The sequence below is a fragment of the Rhamphochromis sp. 'chilingali' genome (genome assembly GCF_963969265.1).
Source record: "Rhamphochromis sp. 'chilingali' genome assembly, chromosome: 22".
NCBI classification, from domain to species: Eukaryota; Metazoa; Chordata; class Actinopteri; order Cichliformes; family Cichlidae; genus Rhamphochromis; species Rhamphochromis sp. 'chilingali'.
In genome coordinates this window covers 4,472,680-4,497,311 of record NC_137950.1, presented here as the reverse complement: position 1 = coordinate 4,497,311, position 24,632 = coordinate 4,472,680, and the positions used below count along the sequence as shown (strand labels likewise).

The 24,632-nt window shown below is 39.9% G+C and overlaps 1 protein-coding gene across 1 annotated transcript in view; it reads right to left on the bottom strand.

Moving 5' to 3' along the window:
- Positions 1 to 3,837: 3,837 nt before the first annotated feature.
- Positions 3,838 to 24,632, bottom strand: part of LOC308390388 (shisa family member 6) — an 80,819-nt gene continuing 60,024 nt past the window's right edge. The window contains exons 5-9 of the mRNA XM_080872335.1: positions 13,731 to 13,793; positions 12,582 to 12,602; positions 8,429 to 8,581; positions 6,054 to 6,157; positions 3,838 to 5,857 (exon numbers count right to left, since the gene is read on the bottom strand). Of these exons, the coding sequence (XP_080728461.1) occupies positions 5,003 to 5,857; positions 6,054 to 6,157; positions 8,429 to 8,581; positions 12,582 to 12,602; positions 13,731 to 13,793 (1,196 nt within the window). The 3' untranslated portion in view covers positions 3,838 to 5,002. The remainder of the gene's footprint in view (positions 5,858 to 6,053; positions 6,158 to 8,428; positions 8,582 to 12,581; positions 12,603 to 13,730; positions 13,794 to 24,632) is intronic.

The following is a 24,632-nucleotide window of genomic DNA, read 5'->3' as shown; positions in this document are numbered from 1 at the left end:
TGCTCACTGACCGCACTCAGAGCTGGCGAAAGCAAGGACCAAATGGAAAAGTACAGAAAAGGAGATTGAATTTTTAACCAGCAAAATAAGACCTCTGTTCCTGTATCATGTTAGCATTAAATGCAGAACACATGAGTAATGAAATACATTGTTGAAGAAATGTGTGCTATTTGAGATGTGGAAAGACAGTTTGAAAGCTGCTGATTGTTTTATGGAAGACCATGTTCTGCACCTCCTCCTCCTCGCACCGCTTGAGCTGCAGTCATTGTTGTAGCCAGCCTTCCTCTCACTCTTCAGCTGCTCTCCCATTCATAGATTCCTTTTGACTGCAGTCTCATATTTTCATTTAAATGCTGATGGGCTCGAGGATCAGTGTAAATTGCAAATGCAAACTTTTTCCATTTTTTTCTTATCGCTCTTTAAAAAAAACAAAAAAACAAACTTGTGTGTTTATGGAGGAGTGCAATTTGCAGACGCTGTTGTTTGCTGCGAGAATTGTCCTTCACACCCATGGATTTCCATGAATTTAAACAAGGTTTGAATTTGCAATGACCAGCATTAAATTAAACCATATTAATTCAGATGTCATATAAAAGCACTGCCCAGAAAAACCCAGAGTGCCATACATGCAGAAACTGTCAGTTAAACATGCGTGCCGGGCTGGCTGTGGGATGCTGTCAGAAAAGGTGCGTGACCCCCACCGCTGTACAATCAAACCTGTACAGCTGGCAGATTGGACCTGTAATTACACAGACAATTTTCTGAGGCATAGCTGTTCCAGAATCATAAATAATCTTATTGGTTGCTATACTTCAGTGGGCAGCGACAAAAGTGATGTTTGCACAGTGTGAGCTTCTTAAATTGAGGTTAAGAAGGTATCGTCATTAGATAAAACGCAGCACTTGCTGTTTGTTAAAGCTGATTAAAACAACCTGTTTGTCATACTGAAACAAGAAACCTTAAAGGGTGCTCTGTAAACCCAAAGTTACTGTTGCATGAAGTTCACACAGGACCTAAAAACAGCAGCAGCAGCATATATCTATTAAATCCATAATGATCAAACTACAGAGAAATGCACTTACTCCAGTGCAACTCAATAATGTAGACATCACTTATCCACACCACAGACACAGACAGCCTTCAGAACTACAAAAGATATGGTTCTGTAAGTGAATTTAACTATTTCTAACTATTATTTTACAATATAGACGCTAGACCTTTATGTCTAAAAATGCCCTTTTGAGTAAGGTAAGGAAGTTCGAATTATTGTTTTTTTTTAAGGTCAAAGTATAGAGATATCTATGTAATTTTGGTGTGTGTCAACACTGTATATATATATATATATATATATATATATATATATAGTTATATCTCATATAACTAGTGATGTAGTAATATTATCAGTTGATCGCCTAGTGGCCAATCATGTGTAAATGATGCTTTCTGGTTTTAGTTTTCGATCAGAAAGGAATTAGATATGAAAACAAGCTCTACAGGACATCTACAGTTAGTAACTACTACAAAGCAGCCTTACCTTGCCTTGCCAGGCTTGATTTTCACAAGATGAGATTCTGCAAATCATGTGAGATTGAAGCTGTTCGTTTGAATGTGCAAATATTTGTACAGACACATAAAAATATGCATATAAATGCAAACTCTGTTTTTTGACTTTGTTCTTTGAAGAGGTAAGGATAAGCACAACAGGATGGATGGATGCATGTGATAAAAAAAGACGATTGGTCTTTTTAGATCGTTTCCAAGTACACGTAGCAGACACTTGGTTTTTACTGCAATTCACAAGTCAAGTTTTGCAGGTCTACTAGCGACTTGTCTTTGCATTGCACTCTTGATGATTAATCTCCTCAGGCTGACTTTTTTTTGCCTCGAGCAAGGCCTGTAATCCTGAAGAAGCTATGAAGGAAAGAACAGGGTTTCAGAGATGGAGCTTTTCCATCTACCATCCAGCAATCATCATGGGGAATGTGAGGTGTTTGGACAGCGAGCTGAGAAAGACCAAAAGAAACACACTGAGTATAGTTTGATGTGTAGTTTTTGTGAGATATTTCCACACTCACACATCCTAGACCACAATATGAAATTTCAAAGCTTTTTAGGTGCAATAGTATGTTGATGGTATAAAAAAGGCAGATCTGTTACATCTGTTGTCTTGGGTTTGCTTGAGTGTTTTGTGAAACATGCCAGGCCTTAGAATACACTTTCTTTATGAACTTTATAGATTGTGAAATGAGTTCTAAAATCTGGAAATTAGTTACAATTTTGCACTTTTAAGTCACCACCAGAGATGGGCAGTAACGCGTTACGCGTTACTGTAATCCGATTACTTTTTTCAGGTAACGAGTAAAGTAAGGGATTACTATTGCAAAAACGGTAATTAGATTACCGTTACTTTCCCGTAGGAACGCTGCGTTACTGCGTTACTAAAACCGTGATTTTTGGCGAGAATGTCTCATGACAGTGACGTAAGCGAGTGCGACGTTCGTGACAACAGCTGTGTGCAGATCAACAATGGATCATATGAGTGCGGGAGAGAGTATGAGCGTGCAGCGTTTAAAGCGTGGAAGTACTGACCTTACTTTGAGTTAGATTCCATCAAAAGTGACAAAAACATTAGTGTCCGTTGTGCGTGGGAAGAAAACTTCCTTTTACAGCGAAAAAAACCCCTAAACTTCCAACAAGCACTGAGTGCGCTACGACTTAATGGGAAACTCACAGAGAAACTCGCGGATTCTTCAACTGACCGCGGCACACCTGCACCAGGGTAAACCTCCGCCTGCCCAACTCCTGCTTTACAGGTGAAAATAGAGCAACAGGACCGCTAGTCTTTGACTTTATTTATTTTCTGCTGTGTTTTACTTGCATCTATTTGAAAGACTGAGTGTAAACACAAAAAATATTTTATTTTATGTGCTGGAATGTGCAGAAAATAGGTTTAAATATTAAATTAATTTATTCAAGTCAGAGAATGTTGCATATAATAAAATTTTTGCTTGATGCATAAAATTAAAAGATTAAAACTAATAAAACAAGTTAAAAAAAAGAGACTTTTCCATTTGATTACATTTTGTATGATGGATTATGTAGAAAAAGTAGAATTGGGCTGAAAGATCTATCGCTTTATCACCTATTAAGGTTGTAAATCGTGTTTTTAAAAAGTAACTAAGTAACTAAGTAATTAATTACTTTTGAAAATAAGTAATCAGTAAAGTAACGGGATTACTTTTTTAGGGAAGTAATCGGTAATTAGTTACTGATTACTTTTTTCAAGTAACTTGACCAACACTGGTCACCACTAATGAACTTCAAAGCTACTGCGTGTTCCACGTAAAACATTCATTAAATCAGGCTACAGTAGTTGTCACACACATTTAGTGTGATCCTGCTGAAACTTAATGTTGGTGATACTGAGGATATGCAACCCTGGTGTAATTTATTTTTGCCTAACATTAGCATTTTACTTTTTTTTCACTCCAGTGCCACAAATGATAAAAGTGGCTTAACTTTGTGAAGATGTGTAATTACACACACACACACACACACACACACACACACACACACACACACACACACACACACACATATATATATAGTGATACATGGAGAAAGAGAGCGAGAGCAGAAGACACAAACCCGAGCCTGCTGCCGTACAGTACATGGTCGCCTGCTCAACCACTGAGCTAAACCAGTGCACAGATTTGTCAAATTTGTGAAGCACAGACGAAACAGAGGTATCTCTCCAAGAACAATGTTGCATGTTTAGAAAAATATGGATGGTTTATTTGACCCTACTTTGACAAGCATTATATTCCATTTCCATGATGTTCAAGTCTTCTGAAGTCAATGAAACACAGTCTACATCCAAATATGAACAGTGGTATATCATTTGTCAACAACACATTCATTCACTTTTCGTCCTACAAACAGTTTTTGCAAAGACACACACAGTATAGTATTAATTTATCCGGTCAAATACTCGGTTAAGTGGGCTTCTATTCTGAACTCACGAAACAGTAATGGTTTATAGTTGTTTTTTAAGAATCTATTGAAAACAGACAGTCTAATATAAAGTCCATCCAGTACAGACTTGTCCATAATACTGCTTCTAGAATAGCTTATTTACAATCGTCTACTGGAAGCAAAAGAGGAAACAAAAAAGAAAAAGAAGAGAAAAAACGCCATTGCTTTAAGAACAAAACAAGCTAGCCATTAATATTAAAATTCAAAATTAATAATCAAAAACAGAACATAATGTTTTTTTCATTGATTGTGCTTTGTAACCCACAAAACCACTTCATTTTTCGAAATAGAACACCTATCAGAGGCACCAAATAGGAGTGCTGATAACATCCAGTTCAATTTCTCTCATTGAGATTCTCTACAACTATGAGTAGGACAGGGCATACAAATGGTTCCTTTTTTTCATTTATTTATATATTTATAAAGTTATTACAGGTTCATTCTCTCAGTTCATCACCTGTGGTGGTGTTATGTCGCACAACAGAAGTCACGTAGGAATCGGTTCGTGTGTTTAACCATGCAAAGCCCTTTAAGATTTGCCAGAAAAGGTCACAGAATAGATTTGTTGGACAAAAGGGGGCTGATAAAGGCATAAACAAACACAAATGGTGCTTTCCCACTAAAACATACACAGAATGGTGCCAAAGCCTGTGGATGAATAGGATAGGCAAGACAGTGACAATAATAGTAGGCAAGTTAGCAGGATAATACTACACCTTCCCCATCCATAACCTCCTCTGGCTTCAGATCTGGCTGGGCCTGTGTATGCAATGTACAGTGTAGCTCGTTTTCCCGGTCTCTCACAGTAAGTAAGTGGAAGTTCTTGGTCCTGGAATCTCTAATTTGGCAGAAGCCTTGGTCAAAGAAAGCAAAATTGCCACCATCCTACTCTAAAAGGAGGCCAATATACCACCGTTTGTCAATCAGACCCAGCCCCTGGCATTCAGCAGTGAGTATTCCTGAACATTTACACAGTCACCTCAGTCTTGCTGCCTGTGCGGTAGTGCTGTGGCTGTTGTTGCTGCTGCTGGTGGTGCTGTGGGATGTAGTGGAGTTGTTCCACAGTGTGAGTCCGTCTCGAGGCAAATGCCTGCCTCTTATTTGCTGTCTGGTTCATGGCTAAGGTGTTGGAGTGCCCACTCCCGCCTGCTCCCTGTACCCCACTTCCGCTGCCTCCACCACCGCTGTTGTTAGAGGCACTGGGATGGGAGTGCATTTTGGTCATCTTGTAGCGATCCATTAGAGGCGTAGTTGGAATGAACACGTCTGTGTGTGAGATGGCCCGTGATATTGACTTGTCACTGCCATAAAACCCGCCAGAGATACTGCTGACCATGCCGCGCTTCAGCGACCTCATCAGCTTATCTGGCGAGAGCAGAGGATCCTGGGACAGGAGGCGGTCTTGTGAGTATAGACGTTCTTGTGAATAGAGGCGATCTTGGGAGTAGTGGCGGTCTTTTGAATAAAGATGTTCCTGTGACAGGAGTCTGTCCTTGGAGTACATACGGTCCTTGGAGTAGAGGCGATCTTGGGAGGTGTGGCGGTCCTGTGGAAGAAGACGCTCCTGGGATCGAAGACGTTCAGCAGATAGGAGCTGTTCATCGGACAGGATCCTACCTCCGTACAGGGAAACACCGTTAGAAGACATGGTATAATCTTGCTGGGGGGCTCTTTGAGGGGACAGGACACGATCTTGGGACATAGCCCTCTGGACACGACGGGGCCTCTGCCTCTGCTGAGACTGCTGCTGTGAGGACTGTGACTGCGGAGGGGCCTGGGAGATGGAGGACTGTGGGGGCTGGCTCTGCTGTTGTTCCCGGTGCTATCGAGCAAAAGACGGATGAGGTGAGTTTATTCATAAACTCAGGGGTAAGATGCTCTGCTGCCGACTACTTCAGAATAACTTCTAACATTTAAATCTGGAAACTTGTGCTCTTGCATCATAGATACATAAAACTTGATAGTACATGACCTTGTTTTGAAGCGTGCACTATTGAACAGAACACTTCTGTACCCACCTGTTCTTGACTCATTTTGAGAACATGAAGGGGAAGAGTGCTTCTTGCTGCCAGGTCGGGCAGGTGGCGCTTACGAGTGTAGTAGTCTTCGACTTCTTTATCTGCTGCAGAGGACACAGTGGGAAAAAAAAGACACGAAGTGAAGAGGCAATTCAAGGAGCGAAAGAAAGAGAAAACACGGGTAGGTACAGAATGCTAGGGGAGAAATCGTGTAACGTGGAATTGGAGAACACGGCACACAATGCAGAGAATAGTGTTGGGAGACCCATCGTATTTCACCTTTCCAAGCTCATAGAGGGGAATAGAAAATAGAGGCAGAGTATCACAGTCAGACCACATTACATGCTAGGCACATAACATCCACATATCCAGACTTGATCAGGGATGCTGCAGGCAGTTCTGGCTGTGGGGGATAACTTTTCAAAGGTCATTTGAAAGTCTATAAACAAAAAACATCATATACAGACATGGAGGGAACCACGCAGGCACCTCACATATATGCATGCTGGAAATCTAATAGGATTATTACACAATCACATCAACACTGAAGCTGGGAGTGTTTCATATAAACTCGAGTGGGGGTTTTCTTTCGTATACCTGTGTGCAACCAACAAAAACCTCCAAACCAAACAATGAATATAACATGCATTTAAAAGCAGATCAAAAAGACGAGAATACATTTGCAAAGACGAAGTGTAGGAGTGAATGTAGCATTAAATTCATGCCACACGACAAAAACACATGCACAGAGATCTGTATCGACCAAATAAATACATAAAAAACACACACGCACACACAAAGTGATGCACATTTACAAAAACTTGACATCTGGTCATAAAGACAGTAGCATAAACCATTCAAAAATGGAAACATTTATAAGTCTGTGAATGAGCGTTTAACCCGCACAACAAGAGACAGGTGAATGCCACTGCCATTGATGGTGGAAAGGTATAATGAGAACAGATCTCTCCACCTTATTGAGAATTCGTAGATGGCTTTTCGGTGCGAGTCTGTCTTTTTCAATAATGGTACAGCAGTGTTCACACCACCTGTCCAAATTACTCTCATCCAAATCCCCTTCAGCGCCGAGTCACGGGTGCTTGCTGCAAATCGATTCATTATGAGAGATAATAAAACAAGATGTTCCTTTCTCAAGCATAATAGTCTTCAAGATTTGGGCAGCGCATTGCAAACTCATCAACCATATTACCAGAGTGAATGAATAACTCATGATATATAGTGTCCTGCACTGCAATGGGCTAAGTGCTTTTTTTCTCTTCAGTTTGATACCAATTTGCATTAATAAGCAGTACCATTCTTCTTTTATTATCTCAACAATGAAAACTCCGCTCGATGTTCCCTCCAGCGCAATCCGGCATGATCTATCATTGTGCAGACACTAGTTGAGCAACAAAAAGAAACAGCAGAGCCTTTTGGCTATTTGCTGCAGCAAATAATTTGCTTTTGAAGCAAAAAGAAAGTTGGGAAGACTGAAGGAAGGACACCGCCAAGGGATATTTTTCCATTTCAGAACTGTCTCTTTGGTGGGGTCCTATCTCTGACAATTGAATTCATTTGGTTTTGTTTTACGGTCCATCAAAAGCTATTATGTTAATTCTCACAAGCATTCTTCAAATAAATTGTGGTTGTTTTTATTTCTCCAAAACAACTGAGAACCAGTAAATACTACTGCAAACTTGTTTTACCATTTAGTTTCAAATGGTGCCTGGCAGCTCTAAGTGGGAGCCAGTGCAGAGCGACCCCTGACGGGATGAGTTGTAGATGTCCATCTTTCATTTTGACTTGAGCCAGCTGCGAAGCAGGACGCTCATGATGAAACTACACAAGCCGTAACAGATATTTGTATTTCACTTAGAGAATAGCATGAGACGAGAGCTCATTATGCTGTAGAAATTCACCAAAGAAACGCTAAATTAATACCGAGCCAGGCCAGACGCAAGAAGCCGCTGATATATGTGTGATTCAAGAGAAATCATGGCTGCGGCGAGGGAAGCAGGGAATACCAATGAATCAGAGTTTTTTTTGAGGTGATTAGGCTGCTTTTTTGACAGCTCAGAGTTGAGAAGGGGATACTTTCTGGCTTTAATTCATAGTGCCCTCCATCCACTTAGATCTTTAATCAACGGCGAGCTGCAAAAAGTCCAAAACAACATATACGGGTACTTTTTTCTACAGTTTAATGTCCCGAGTTACAGCAGGTGAGCCATTGTTACATCTGAAATACTTCAGAGCCCTTCAGAAAGTCCCAGCCTGGAGTCAGGAAAGCACACTTAATGCAGTGTTTTTATCATGCAGGGCTTTAGGATCAGGGCAGGGCGCCTATTCTTGCATTATTGCAGTGAACTTGGACCTACTGAGTTTCTTCAAGGACGAGAACCGGTTGAGGTCGGCTTTGACGGCCGCCTCGTAGGAGGGTGGCAGGTGTGACAGGCTCTGGAAGGAGCGTGAGAAAGACAGGTCGTAGGGCTCCGTCTGCGAGGTCAGGATGCCACTTATCCGATTGTTTTCTGGAGACACATACATACATATACAGACACAGAAGAGGGAAAAAGGGGGGGAAATGGGCAGGCTGACGTCTCCTACGCCACCCCCCCCAAAAAGGAGACCCCAGGGAACAATCACAGAAAGACCACCTGCTGTGAAGAAAAAAGAGTGAGCTGGCAGACAGGCTGGAGTTTCAGCTGTACAAATATTTGCTGGAGGCAGAGGTCCTTTGAAATAATCTCCAAATTAATCTCGTCAGTATAAAATAATAATTCCAACCAAGGGAGCCACTGAGTATATGGAAGCCCTGCTCCTCTTCTGGGAGTTTGGGGGTTGTAGTGACCTAAGAAAAAAATCTATATTTGTACAAATACACATGAACTCACACATGAGTACATATAAAATATGTTTTGAATAGCTGGTTTTATAAACCAGATAGAGTCAGCAGCTTACATTTCATACTTTGTATCTCTGAGGTGTGAGTCTTTACTAACTCTAACTCTAGACAATCAGAATATGTAGTTTTTGTTTTGATTAAGTTGTTCTCCTGTGTCTTAGCAATCAGGGAGCAAAGAAAATAATCATTCTAAGTGACATGAACTTTCTTTCCTAATAGTCTATTGTGCCTTTCTCCAAACTATAAGGGTAGGGCAGAGTTAGAGTTATCCCTTATGGTGACTAACCTCAGAGGGTTAAAGAAAGAAACTTCTGAAGGAAGGTACATGTGAAAGGGTTGGAGAATGACTGAGATAGATTTTGAGAACAATCACACTTTATGTTGCTGAAATAGAAAACCCAGTCCACTCGTACTAAAGTGGAGTGAGAGAGTTACGTATCCTGTTGATATTTCAGTAAACTAGACTATTAAAGATAGTCATGGCTATAAAACATTTCTTATTTGATAACCCTTAACATTAAAGCCAAACGGGTTGTGTAGGTTCCCCTATGCCAAAGCTACTCTAACCCTTCTAGACACGACACCCTAGGTCCTTTGGTATTAAGCACCAAGATATTAGGACCAGATTCTTTTAGTCATACAAGTTGCAAGGTGGAGCGTCAAATCAATTAGACTTGTTTTTCCAGCACATCCCACACATGCTCAGTTAAATCAGATGGGAATCTGGAGGCTGAAGGACACCTTGATCTCTTTGTTACATTCCTTAAACTATCACTCCAAAATTGTTGTATTCTGGAACCACATATTATCCTGCTAGAAGATACTTTCTGCCTAATAAAGCCTACTACCTTTTGACAGGTGCTGTTATTACAAATGATGGAACTGAACTGACCTGATTTTAATGTTGTAACTTAGTTGAAATACTTCTATCACTTTGGTTGTAGGCTTTCTATGGTTTGTACCATAGCTCTAAAGTTCTAAGTCTTATTGTCTTAATCATCCCTCTGTCCTTTAAAGTTCAGCAATAGTTTGCTGAGGAAAAAAGTTGAATATCTGCCTTTAAGAAACTGTTGCATATTTTAAAACTCCAACTTGTTGGTGCCAGTGATGGGGGAGTATAGGCGGACACATCAGCCACTCAGTGAGTGTTTGGTGTGGGACTGACTTGACAGGCGATGCGGTGGTTTGACGGGAGGAAACAGTGGTCCAAACAAGGAAAGGCAAGGAAAAAATAGACAACACACCAAACAACAGATGTGTGCTGGAGAGTGACCCTGCTTGTGACAGTGCTGTGATGTGAACTGGGACAGGGACGGGAGCAATGCCTGGCTGCCTGTTGTTGGTGTGATGTGAGATGATGCCAGGAAGACGAGGAAGGTGGGGGTGGGGGACTGGACCCAAGCCTTCTTTTCTTCTCACTCTACTCCTTCTCTTTATCTCTCTTTTTCACACATGTACACACACAAACATCCGCAGTCTGTCCCATTCCACTTCCCTCACTCTGTCAATCTTATCTGTCTTACCATGCTGCCACCCACTTTCCTTTGCTCCTTAATTCTTTCTTGTCCATTCAGTATTCCCTTCTCTCTCATTTTCTTTCCCACTCCTGCTCTATCTAGCTTTCCCCTGCAAGCTCCGAGTCTGTCACGCAGTGCAGAGCAGCGGGCATGGGTGTGACTCCACACTAGCCTCCAAACGACAGATAAGAATAGTGTTTTTAGTAACTGCTGCAGGATGGAGAGATGGAAGAGAAAGAGAACAAGAGATGGGGATAAGAGAATCAAAAAGAAACAAGAGACTGAAATGCTCAGTTGTGGTCACAAGCTTACGTGCATTCATTATGGACATGAACGGCAATAATTTGGTTTTTTTTTAAAATAAATTCTTTGAACTGTTCCTTTTAGGGGTGAAATGATTGTGCATGACTGTACATCCATAATGACTTATTTTGGATTGTCTCTAAAGCACACAGAGTCAAAGTTATCCATACAGGCCCAAAAGTGTACATACAGCTCATTTAAATTGACACTAACGTCACTAAAGATGTAGATGGTAAATGGCCTGGTTCTTATATAGCACTGCACACAACTACATTCACCCATTCTATCCAACATTCACACTCTGATGGACGCATCAGAGACCAACTTCGGGTTATCTGGCATGCAGACTGGGCAGATGGGGACTGAACCACCAACCTTCCAATTAGTAGGTGACCTGCTCTACTACCTGATCTACACAATCGTTCCACCCGGGGAAAAAATTGATTAAAGAAATAAAAGCTCATGACATTAATGCCTATGATGAGCGTATGTAAACTCATGACCACGACTGTAAGAAGGAACGAGAGTAAAGTAGCAGGGACGGCAGCATGGCTGAGTGACTGCAGGGGGTCCTGGGAGCTGCGGGGGGGGGAGATCGAAGTGAAAAATTTGTGAGTGGGTTGTCTTCCACAGCTGCATTACTAAGTGGGGAATCAACTCAGACTGTGGCATGCTGTTAGCTATCTCATTAGCAGACATACTTTATGTTTAAACACAGTAAAGCCACACAGATGTGGCTCCAAGACTTAAATAGTTAAAAAAAAATCAGCAGAAGATTTTACTTCATAACTTCATAACTATTGTGATATAGTTTTGAAAAACAATAATTATGAGTTGTATCGGTCAAATCTATAGCTATAACTATCTGTAACTTTGATTGTTGTGTTGTTTTTTTCTGGCAAATTAAACCTAAACCCAAAGGCGCTGACTATGTAACATAACCTTTGGTCATAGTAATGACATGAATGACATGACAGTTGATAAGAGCAGCAGTCTTTCAGAATTAAATAACAGTATGGTGTTATGTTCACACAGATGCAGAATTTTAGATGCAGAATTAGTAGGTATCAGTACGTTTACTGACAGTGGCACTAATACTGCTCTGAAAATCAACTCAGGGGATGCAAATGTCCAAGTAGAACATTCTGAACCCTAAACTTAAAGGATACCCTGAGTCACAACGACAAATGCTCATCATTGATGAGAACCACGGGTGACCACGAGAAACTCGTCTCATGGAAGACAGAACATAATTTTGCAACATAAAATAAGCTTAATTGGATACATCAATGAAATGGAAGAAGATAACAACTGATATAAGAGCCTGTCACACAAAGCATTTACATAATTTCGAACAGAATTACACACAAAGTACCAGTCCTCTTACGTGTAACACACATATGTGAGTGTCCCAGTGAAGCTGGGCTCTCAGTAAATTGGCTGCTTGTCAGTAAAAGCCATTCTTATAAAAACCAGCATTCAAAATTGTTGATTTGGTTTTGGTCTTTCTGATGGATTTTTTTGACAGTACGAAAAATACTGCATAAATATAACATAAATAATTTTCTACTGTAACTCATCAGCTTGTGTCCCTGATTCCTGTTGGCCCACATGACCAACAACAAACTGTGCTGTCAAAGCAAAGATCAAACAGAAACTCTTGCTTGAATCAGGTCTGAAAATACACTGGTTTAAGTTAGAGAAAGGAGGAAACAAAGGTAAGAGTCGTGGTATGTACACAAATGTGTGCTGGAATGCAGTGACTGAATATTCACACTAAATTAAACATATGTATGCATGACTTACCACGTCTCAATGATCGGTGAGCTACCGAAACCCAAATGAAAAACAAATATTTCAGAAACATGTTGATGGTAAGAGAAACAGAACCTATTCCTGAAAGACCTTCTGCATATTCAGCACAGCCAGTACAGAAAATCTCCCCTCAAAATTATTCTAATGAAAACAGCTTTTAAGTCCAGAGGCATGCTATGTACACTTGTGTGTATGATTGTGCATTTTCTGCTCTGATATGGAGCAGTATCTCCTGGTTGTTTCAGTCAAGGGCCGCTGGGGGGGTTGTGGCTGTGGGTTTTTATCTGGAAAATACACTGTGTGCCAAAACTTGAAGGATTTCTGGCAGCTTGTGATCAAAGTGTCTGTGTTAGATGTGTTGAAATGGATTTTTCATGTTTTCCATAGATCTCCAAGGCATTTGTTCCCAGTATGCAGTTTTCTTATCTATGCGTGTGATTCTGTGTGAGTCTGTGGATGTATGTGTGTGGACTACACGGTCAGTTGTGTCCATAAAGAAGGAATGAGTCTGTCTGCAGAATTTAGCTATGGCTCCAAAGTGCCTCAACGATAGCAGGTTTTTAATGTTTGTGGTTGAAACAAACAGTATAAAAATCACACGGTGAGATCAGGGCAATGTAATAAATGTACAAGGCAGGGAATATTCAGCTCAATGCCGCTTTTTCTTTTATCTTTGCTATCTTTCCTCTTTCCTCTCTTACACGACTGCTCAACTGGCAGACTGTGACCACGGGCCGCCTCAGCTCCCTCAAAGGAACAGCTGATTAACTTGAGTAATAAAAGCTGATTCACGGTACTGCTCCTCTCAGGCACCGTGAAGTTATGGTGATAACTTTAGTTTTTTAGGACAACAGTGGAGAACATTGTCGTGGGATGGGATGACCTTGACAGAGCATTACGTTGTTTTCACTTTAAAGAAAGAGAGACAGATGGCCGACAACTACTGTCTCTTGTCTCTCAAAGAAAAAAAGTGCCCCCATTTCAAAAATTAAAAATGAAGAAATTGAAAATTAGATCAGTTCAATGAATTTACCCCATTAAACATGTTAAGAGCTGCATTCTAGACTTCCAAACATTTGAAACATTGAACTGACCAGGGAATTTACTTGCATAAGACCCTTTCCCTCTAGTTTTCCTTACCATTCTTAGGTGTGCGTGTGGGGCTACCTAGAGCCACATGGTTATAGTTGGGCTGATGGGTACCTGCAATGACAAAAGCAATGAAAGATCTGTTCAATGTTCACGAGGAATGCTCTGTATGTTCTAAAACACAGACTTCAAGCAGTGTGAGGGTGATAATTAAAGAGATAATTCACTGAAGAAGCTGGAAATGTTGTCTTCTAGTGGCACTTGGAGATATGCTTTTTATATAATTCACAAAATATAGATCTATGTAGAAAACATTGTGCATTTTTAATGGACTTTTATAGTTTAAATAAGACACGATGCCGCAGTTACTTTCCACACTTGCGTGTAAACCTATTCACTGAGTGAAATATCCCTTTAATTTCCTCAAATTAAGAAAAGACATGAGAGAATGTGTGATGAGTAAATCTAAATGGAGTCCCCTGTAAGCTTGACATTAGCCTGCAAAATATGTTTACACCAGACATATTTTGGAAAGTAGGCTAAAACAGACGAAAGGAAAAAAACAGAAATATGGCATACAACATCCTGTCCTGGAAAAGTCAAGAGCAATTACTGTATTTTTTGTAAAGTGTATTATTTAAGAATAAAGACGCGCATTTATGCATTCATCATTACAAAAGATCCATGAACTGCAGTGCTGCAGGTGCATTTGAACACAGGAAACCACCAGTACAACTACAAATGAACAGAGAAAGACATTCTGGTTTAAAATTATATGACCAGTACACAAAAATACACAGTGAACCTACCAAGAGAGGTTTTGCACCAACATTTTTACATAAGCAATGACCAAGCAACTCATTAGAAATGAAAGTTATATTGAACTCACATAAAACAGATTTTTTAAAACAGATTTCTTTTAACCTCAGACAAAAGTAGTTAGCAAAAAAACCAAAACAAAGCCAAACCTTCAGAGCAAATTTCAAGGTCTGCAGCCTGTTTACACTGAGCAATTTTTACCTGTTCGTGATGAAGTCTGACTATCATGAGAGAAATTAAGTGAAATCGGTCATTGGTCATCACTTACCAAAACAATTTGTTTTACACTGAAGCCAACCAAGAAATCCCAGAAACTTAGGGGCAGTGTTTGTCAGCTGACTTGAAACCATTGTCATACTTTTATTTACAAAAAATAAAACAACAACAACAAAAAACAGTTGTGGAAAAGAAAACAAAATCCAAACTCAGAAAGAAAAACTATGGAAGAAACACAAAAAATGTTATGACTCATACAAAGAAGGAGCTGATAGTGTTCCCCTGCTTTGGTACATAGTTTTTCATATTTAAATCTAAGACGGTGAAGTTATTGTACATTTTTGTGCCACCAGCTAACTTGCTAACATTGAATGGTATCAGCTTACAGGTCGGCTAGCGACACTGTTATGAACAAATAGTGAAGGATTTAGATTCCTCGGTGATGGGAGCTGTGAAGTGCAGTGACCTTCAGAGATACCACATCAGTAGCGTTCTGAACTGTACTGTCAGCAAAACATTACCAGAGCACACAATTACACAAGGTGACAAATATGTTTCATGTTGTTTGCTTAGCTAATTTAGCTAATTAGGCTAGCATAAGCTTTGCCCTGGTTGCTTCCCAAATCGTGTTCTTGTTAATCTGAATTTTTTAGCATGCATATTATACAGTTGTGTGTTATCTGACACGGTCAAAAATCAAGCCCAGTGTTTGTCCAGACAGGTCATGACTTCAAGCTCAGCCAGAATCCCAGCAGACTAGCTTATGGCTCCAGTCCGTTTTTTTCACTGATGTTCTGTGCTGTAGGCCTTACTGCTGCCATCTCTATCTCTGGCTTTCCACATATGTGCATGGAAAGGCAGTAATTTTTCAGGATGAGTATGCATCAGAGTGATTAATACGTTTCTTATGGATAATGTTTGTACAATATATTTGGGATGTGTTTTTGAACTTGTAGTCTTTGGAATGGACTCTGCAAACTTAACATGCACTGGTCCTCATCTCTGGCCATTATCCCTTTTTTTTCTGTCTCTGCAAGGAAGCTCTAATCAGTAGTAACAGTCAAACGTGTTATCATTTGAGTAAGCAGAGCCTTTTTAAATTTCATCTCAGAGGATAAACAACAGTTGGCCCCAATCACCTATCCATCCTGCTGTGCTGGAGTGTTTGTGGGATGACAGGGAATGTGATGCAGTGGTATGGTGCTCGCCTTGGCACCGCACCGTGGAAGTGCTTTAGTTGAAAGATGGGACCTTTACTGAGCCCATTGTACTGAGAAAGTTGATGAATGACAGCTATTCTCAGCAGCGTGGGTTTGTGTGTTTGTATGAGAGGGGAAGGCAGCAATAGATGGAGACCCCAGTGTAGAGTGTTGCCATTGCAACACGTTCATTTGCTGTCTGCTGCTGTGCCTGTTTAAAAATGCATTAGAGCCAACTGCTGAAACATCCATTTACATCTGTCACAGAAGTGAAGAAGGAGAGTGAGGCCCGACGCTCTCACATCATGGGTTTCAATATTTGCTCGAGCTATAGAGATAGATGAGATGTGTCTTCTGTGTGTTCCTCCACTGGCTTTTTCTTTTTTCTTATCAGTGCTTAACAGTGACTCACAGAAAAGATTATTCAAGGGGATAAATTCACAGACTTCAGAAACTGCTTCTTTGGAACATATTAAATGAACAGCTTAGTAATATAAAGCCATGTATAAAAAGCTATGTCTTTTTAGTTACTATATTATCTGTATCTGTCACAACAGATCTTTCGTTTTTACTTGTCCCTGGTAGCACTATCGTTCATTATTAATGATCTATTATATCACAATAATGCTGCTTATTTTACTAATGCATCAAATCAATGTGTTCTTCACTTTTATCTATGGTCTATGACCATGCGATGGGGTGTATTGCTGGTGGACCAAAGAAGATGTTCAGATTACTGTCATCCTCATTTCTAAAGTCTTCTCCTATCTATGTTAGAATTCAGGAGAAGACCCCTAAAATGAAACCCCTCCTGATCAGGAATACGCCTGCCAAAAAGAGAGATTTCTTCATTTGTTGGTGTGATTAAACAGGTGTACTCACACTAGGCTCATTTGAATCCCAAAGTCCAATTCCTTTGACTAGTGTGTTACTTTGACTAATTGCTGAGCACTGTGTCCGGGCATGCTTAAGTGTAGTGTGACTGTGTCACCACTTACAAATGAAACCACAAAACACATAAACTAGGGAAGCTAATTTTACTGTGAAAAAGCACTTATCAAAAGCTTCTCTGTGCATGAAAGTGAAAGAGAGTGAGAGGATATGACTTGCTGAGACAAACTGAAGTGCGTTCAGGTCATTAAATGACAACAACAAGGCAACTATTTTGTGCGCTGCAGGTGGCACACCAAGAGAGCTTGAACTAGTTTAGCTTACAAAATAATTATTATTATGACGTATACTACTGAATTATTTCACCTAAAATCAGTGTTTGAGAAACTTGCATCAGATTTATTGTTGATTGATGCAATTGATGTATTTATTTGCCAATTAGGCAGTGAGACGCTTCTATTATGGTGTCTGGATGAATACCTAGAGAAAATAAAGTATCAATACTACTGATACAAAGGCTTGTTTTGAGTAGTGATGCCAGGAATGACTGGATCACTACAACCAAGACTTTCTGTCTCTGCTAAAGCTCACTGCATCTACTTTAGCTTATTAGTATAAACAATTCATGAAATAAACATTTTTGGTATGTCACTGAATAGTAGAGCGACTTATGAATGAATGTGCATGTGATTATGCTAATCGTATTAAAGGTGACTAGTAAAACAAAATGTGGTTGACAAACTGGTAATTACATAGCCCTTTCACTACTCTACCTGAGCATTCAAAGTAGCGTGCAAGCCACATTCACACACTTTATTCTATGCCTCAAGCACTTCCTCAAAATCACACATGGACACATTGAGGGTTAGACACTTTAGCATGCAGACTGGGGGGAGGCAGGGATTCTGATTAGCAGGCGACCTGCTCTACTTCTAGCCAAGACATCCTGTGTCTGGGAAAACCCTCAGTAATGGTGATAATTTAAGAGAAACAGCCTTTTAATGACACATACAGGGTACATAATAGCAGATTAACTTCTTTTAATTATTAAAAACTGCTAATGACTATGGCCCAGGTATCAGTTGGTTCTGGCGTGGAAAAAACTGCTATGATTTCACTTGATCTTAATTCCTATACTGCAGAGTAGACACAGGATGCCTTATCATAGCGTGCACAGAGTGCATGCATTTAAATCAAACATGGTTAAAACTGGTCCATTTCAATCTAACAAAGAAAGCAACAACCCCGCCCTATCCCCACCCCCAGGAAAAAAACCAAAAACCAACGTGCAGTATTATGTTAATGAGTCACAAAGTGAATGACTCATCTCTGCAAACAAACTTTTTCTGTAATGAGCTACAGCAGGTGACAAGTAAACATCTGTCCTCTGTGCAGAACATACAATAATTTATTTTCTTCATTCAATTCAATTCAGCTCAGTTCTATTTTATTTATAATGTATTTATATAGCGCCAAATCACAACAATAGTTACCTCAAGGCGCTTTATATTGTAAGGTGAACTCTTGCAGTATGTATGAAGGGAAGTAGAGAAAAATTAATTAGAGTGTAGAATACACACTCTAATATTAGTTACTCCAGTAACACATGAACATCATATAGTTTCAGTTAATTCATATTCATGACTGATTTATATGTTCTGGCTTGTCTTCCACCCTGTGTCTTTTGTCCTGTCTCCCCCCCCCCTCAGCCCCAACTGGTCGCGGCAGATGGCTGCTCCCCATGAACCTGGTTCTGCCGGAGGTTTCTTCCTGTTAAAAGGGAGTTCTTCCTTCCCACTGTCATCAAATGCTAAAAGGGGGTTGTGTGATTGTTGGGGTTTTCTCTATATTAGTGTAGGGTCTTTACCTTACAATATAAAGCACCTTAAGGCATTTGTTGTGATTTGATGCTGTATAAAATGAAACTGAATTCAATTAAATTGAATGTTTTTACTTTTAGAACTGAAATAATATTTTCATTCTTTACTGATAAACACAACACTAACAGTAAGTATTTATTGTATATTTAAAAATCCAAATGGTATTTAAGCCAATTCCACAACATAGATTATACTTTTTTAAGTCATTATTTTGGACAGTATGATATCTTTTACCAAGCCTGGTAAAAGATATGTTGCAGTTCAACATGTTTTCAGAATAAGGCTGCCATTTCCACAAAATCCTAGAAGATTAAAAAACATCTGATTTGAAGATAAGAAACATGTTTTCAGTTGAAAAGTAGTTAATTGAGGATAATTGTGGAGAGGTCATCACCAACCATGTAAACTGCATGCAGTTCACGTGTTGTTGCGCATGAAATGTGTAGTTTCAGTACACGCTACCCAGCAAGTTTTTAAAAAGTGACAAACTTCAAGAAAAATGGACCGTGCTGATAGGGGAACTCATCATTGAAGGATATTATGTGTCTCTACTGTAAAAATTTGAAAGCAACAGAACCCAGAAACAGAGCATAACTTTGTGAAGTTTTGTCTCAATCTGGTGATTTCCATTCAAAGTCTGGTTTGAGGGGTCCACAGAGAGAGCCAAAGCTGAATGACGGGCTGAGAAGCAGGAGAAGACTAGCTCATTAAGAGCCTGGAGAGCAACGTTCACTGATCCCAAAGTAATCAGGGGACCAATTAACCACATTGAAGACAGAGTCCCAGCACAGTTAGCACCCCCAAACTCTCAGGGCCATGAGTCTGCTTATCAGCTCGGAACACCCAAATGCACCATCATCCTCCTGGGCTCCCGGAGCTGACATGGCAAAAAAAGAAAAAGAAAAAAACTCTCTTGGTACTACTTTAAAGCACCCCAGGAAACCTATTTTTCAGTGGTTCAGTAAGCTTAGTGTGGAGGGTGAGATCTCCTGAATGTTCCGCCATCCTTTACTTATTGCCTTCATCTGCTTTAATTGGCATATTAAAATAGATTCAAAGCCAGTGCTGCTGTCTAATCATACAGTGGGTTGATTATCTGTGATTGACGTACTCTCCAGATTGTTAGGTTAAACAGGATCCCTATCTAAATTGCTAAATGGCCGATTTGCTGTCAGTATGTTGATGACGGAGCTGTGTGTTTGTCAGATGGTGTCAGTCAGATTTAATGGTTAAATCAAGCATATACACCCATAGCTGTGATCAATGGGCTGCAGAGACTAATCTTAAACACCTTTTTTGGATACAGTCACCCTCAAGTCCGCAAGAACATTACTCACATTAAATTTCCCTTTACTGACACGGTAAGTGATCTCTGGAGAATACCTCCTTGGCAAGTTTGCATAATAGCATCCAGATGGCGTGCAAGTGACTCAGTATTCTGACATTTGGCGTGGCATTTTGTTTCACATCACACTTCCAAGCATTGCATCCACATACAACACATAAGGGAGGTAAGAGAAGGCATGCTGAGAAACTCAGAAAATACCTTGAACCCCTTGGCAAGGTTAAATAAGCATTTGTAGTCACATACTCTGAGGTATCATAGAAACTATCAGAACATTCATTTCTAAGGATTTGCGTTCTGTCCAACTACTGAAAAGCCAGCCACTGAATATCCAGTGAATAGGGATATGTGTATTTGGCCACAATCTCTAGTGAAGCAAATGACAGAGAAGAGAGTGGTGAGTGATGAGAGACTGAAAGGGGAGAAAAATAACAAACATATGACCAAGGTCACCAAGCTCTAGACACCAGCTGCCTAATGTTAGCACCATGCACATACAAAATCATTTTGAGCCACATACAAGCATCATGTACTGTACACAAACATAACAGAGTGACAGTGATATATGAATAAATTAGCAAAGGTTGACTTTTCTATTCCAGATCAGTATTCCCTGGGGATTCACTTTAGAAAGGACAGTTTCACATTTAATAATTAATAAAATACGTTCAGCACAAATACAGTGTGCCCTTCGTGTAGCTAGGGTGAAAGTGAGGCTGAAGACGTACAGTAGCTGAATAGCGGAAGCTCCAAATTTCATGAAAGAGGCTGGATTTCATTTCCAGTCAAAGCTGTAGTTAACCCCAACCCCATATCTGGGTAAGGAAAAACAAATGTTAATAAATGGTGTGAACACAAACATATTTGATGCTTCAGGCATGCCCCGCGTCCAGTTTAAATGAGATGTCGCATTGTTTGTGCTCAAGAGTTGAGAAACACTAAGCTTTTCAAGTCGCTTACAGTTCTTACTGTGTTTATTGAAATGGTTGAGCGCTGCTGCAGGCTAATGAAATCAAATAATGCTTGAGTAGCTTACTGTTCAAGGTGATTTTTTTTCTATGCTAACATAGATGCTATGCTATGCTAACAGCTAATCAAAAGTTGTGTTAGCTTGCCATGTAATTTGCTATGACGAACATACCCAAACATACCCATTTAGCCTGTTTTTGAAGATTCTCACCCGCCCTCTGCTCCAGCTGTGTCCCTGTGTATTTCTAGCCCTCTCTTCCTATTTTTCACATTATCCGTTCACCCTCATGTGTCTACCAGTTTTCCTATCTTACATCATTTTTTCGATTTCCTCGCATCTCTGTTGGATTAGTTTTCTCCTCAGCTAGATTTGTACAGCATGTTTTGATTTATCCTCTTTTTTTTAGTTTGGCAAATAGATTTTTTTGTCATCCTGAGATTTTGTCCAACATTTGGATCCATTTCTCACCATATGTATGTTCAGAAATCAAATCCAGATAAATTACAGTTAATACCCAGTGAAATATTCATTAATCCTACAAGACTTTAACCATAGCTTATGATGCCACGATTCCAAAGTTTTCCAAACCTTAACTCTAATGGAGTTCTGAATTGAGGAATCATTTTGCTCATCCAGTATTCTAGCCTGCCAGTAAGGGCTGTGCATACTGCCTGTCTCATTAGCATGAAACTTGAGCTGTTGCCCTTACAAGAATGCATTATTTAAAATCTGCTGAGGAATGGGAGATTTCATAGTAACACATCAGATGCTCTTCACTACCATTAACCAAATGAGGGAAGAGACTGTATTTTCAAAAAAAAAAAAAAATGCTTGCTATCACTCCACTGGTGAACGTGCATCAATCAGCCACAACATTAACACCTGTCTAAGATTGCACAGGTTCCCCTCACTGCATCAAAACATCTCCTATCCACCAAGTCCTGGACAGGTGGGACTCTTCGGTCCTCTTAGTTAGGGTGGGGACTCAGTGGAATAGGTTTGTTCTGGGGCAAACAGCAAATCCTTAGATGGAATGTAGCGCTGGAACTTTTAAGGCATGGTGAACTTTTTTCAGGTAATTTCTAAAGTAATTTTGCTTTGTGGTTGGTTGGCAGTAATGTTTAGATGTGTAGTCCTTGGGAAAGTAGTACACAATGTACAAAAATACTTTGATCCTAGCAGAATGTTGAATTGTAATAAGATCAGTGTTGGGGAGTAACATAATAAGCATGACAATATATTAGGTAATCCAAAGTATTCAGAATATGTTACTCACATTAAGTAAATTAACAGAATACATTACAAACGACATTTTGGGGCATGTATTCTGTAATCTGTAGTGGAATACATTTTAAAAGTAACCTTTCCAACACTGAATGAGATAATCACTGCTGTTTAATTCACCTGTTCGTAGTTTTAATGCTGCAGGTTTGAGAAACTGAGAACTCATCTGCAGCTTTTTGGTGGTGCAATACCTTACAGAAAGCTGGCTTATACAAACGTGTACCATCAAAAGACAACTTTAGCTTGTATAACACAGAGAAGATATTTACTTTTTTTGTTGTGTTCTTCTTACAAAACAAAACATATCCCTTTAGATTGTTTGTATGATTTTTAAGTGTATTTGCTAGTTTGGTGTCTTTGGAAAAAACAAAGCATGAGCTGATTATCATAGAAATCCTGGTGGTCAAAGACAGACTTCAAGACACTGGTGTTAAAGCTGCTCATGCACAACTTAATGGAACCCCAAAGGCCTAGTATTTCTGAACAACAAGGAGGAGGAGGGAGGAAAGCAAGCACAGTGAGACAGAAATACAGTGAGCAAAGGATAAAGTGAGACACAAAGTAGATAAGAGAAGGAGAAAGTATGAAAAAGGAGGACGTGCTGGGGTGCTGGGATGAAAAGTAAATGGCCCAGTGACCACAAGGCATCCCTCCACCTCTTCCCTCTGACTCCAAAGCACCCACCCTAGTTCTATTAGAAAGCCATCTTCAGCTTTCTGCTCCACTCTCCTCACGACACCCCTCTTTAAAACCAGCAGCCCTGCCATCCCATTAGCCTTAGCTAGAGCAGCTACCAGCATTATAAAAGGCCCAGAGGAGATGGAGGTGGTGACAGTGGGGTTACACTGTGCATGCGTGTATCTATGCACCAGAATCTGTGCAGAATGAGTGTGACAGATATGCAGTATATGTCCCATTGGCTCAGCTGACAGCCCAGTGGCACCAACATGTCCCTTCCCTTCCTCTCGCAGCAAAGGTAGACGAAAGGAAAGCCGCCATGGGCTTGACATTTACCAACTGACAAAGACTGTTCACATTTAATCGCTAAATGTTAACTGCCATAATAGCCCTACTTCACTCAGTAAGTAAGGGACAAAGCTTCAGGCCCCACCTCCTCTCTGATTTCACTGGAAGAGCAGGAGGCTTAACTCTGACCCAATTGCAATCCTAGTGATAATGCTTATAAGTTATATTTATAGCACTTTTACCCCATCTAATTTTAGCCCTCAGTGCTCATTCTTAACTGAGTGGCTCTTATCTGTCAAACACAATTTTAAGCGACAAAAGGCTTAGACTAAATATTTGACTTTAAGGCCATAACAAAAACAATGAGAACAGAAATTTCAGCAGATAGGAAAAAGACTTTGTACAGCATTACTTTGCAGTATCAGCAAAACACATTTCAAATTAAAGAAAGCGCAGGGAACTTGTTTGCTAATAAAACTCTGTAATAAATACTCAACTATAACATCACATTGACATCATGTTAATTAATATGACGGGATTTCCTTTGGAGAAAATTATGACCATCCTAAATGTAGCTGTTTTAATTCTCGTGCCTGACAACAGCGTGGTGTTATGTACTGGCAGAAAGAGCGGCGATGATGAACAGTATATGCAAAGGCAATGGAAACAAGACTGAAAATAATGAGCTAACGGCATACGGGTTGATAATTCAGCACCGAAGTTTGCCATTAACAAATCCAACAGCTCTCACACAACCAAGGTTTTCTGAAACCTTGTTGCTGTCTTTTTCAGCCACTTGAGACTAAACTCTAGAATTCATATCATAGATATATTTGATATGCTATGGCCTTGCAAAGATATGACAAACATATTCACACACAGTTCTGTAATTTCTCAGTCAAACTTCACTATGTTAGATCTTTATATGAATTTTAATCTTAGACTATGAAAACCTGAGTTAATACAAAATACAGTTTTTAAATGATGATTTCATTTATCAAAGGAAACAACCATCCAGACCCACCCGGCCCTGTGTGGATAAGTATTTTCTAATTGTACCATCATGTAATTCAACAGCATTTCATAAGAAGAACATCATGCCAATAGTCAAACATTGTGGTGGTATTGTGAGGGTCTGTTGGTGCTTCATTGCTTCAGGACCTCGACAACTTGCTGTAATTTAGGGAACCATGAATTCTGCTTTCTACCGGAAAATTCTGAAGGAGAAAGTCGGCTGAGCGCACTTGGGTTATGCAGCAGAACAATGATTTGACAAACACCAGTAAATCCACCTCTGAATGGCTCACTCTTTATTTGACTGTTCACTATGCCACTGTGTTCACCAGCTAGCAGGTGTGGAATATATTGTTAACTTTACTTTGT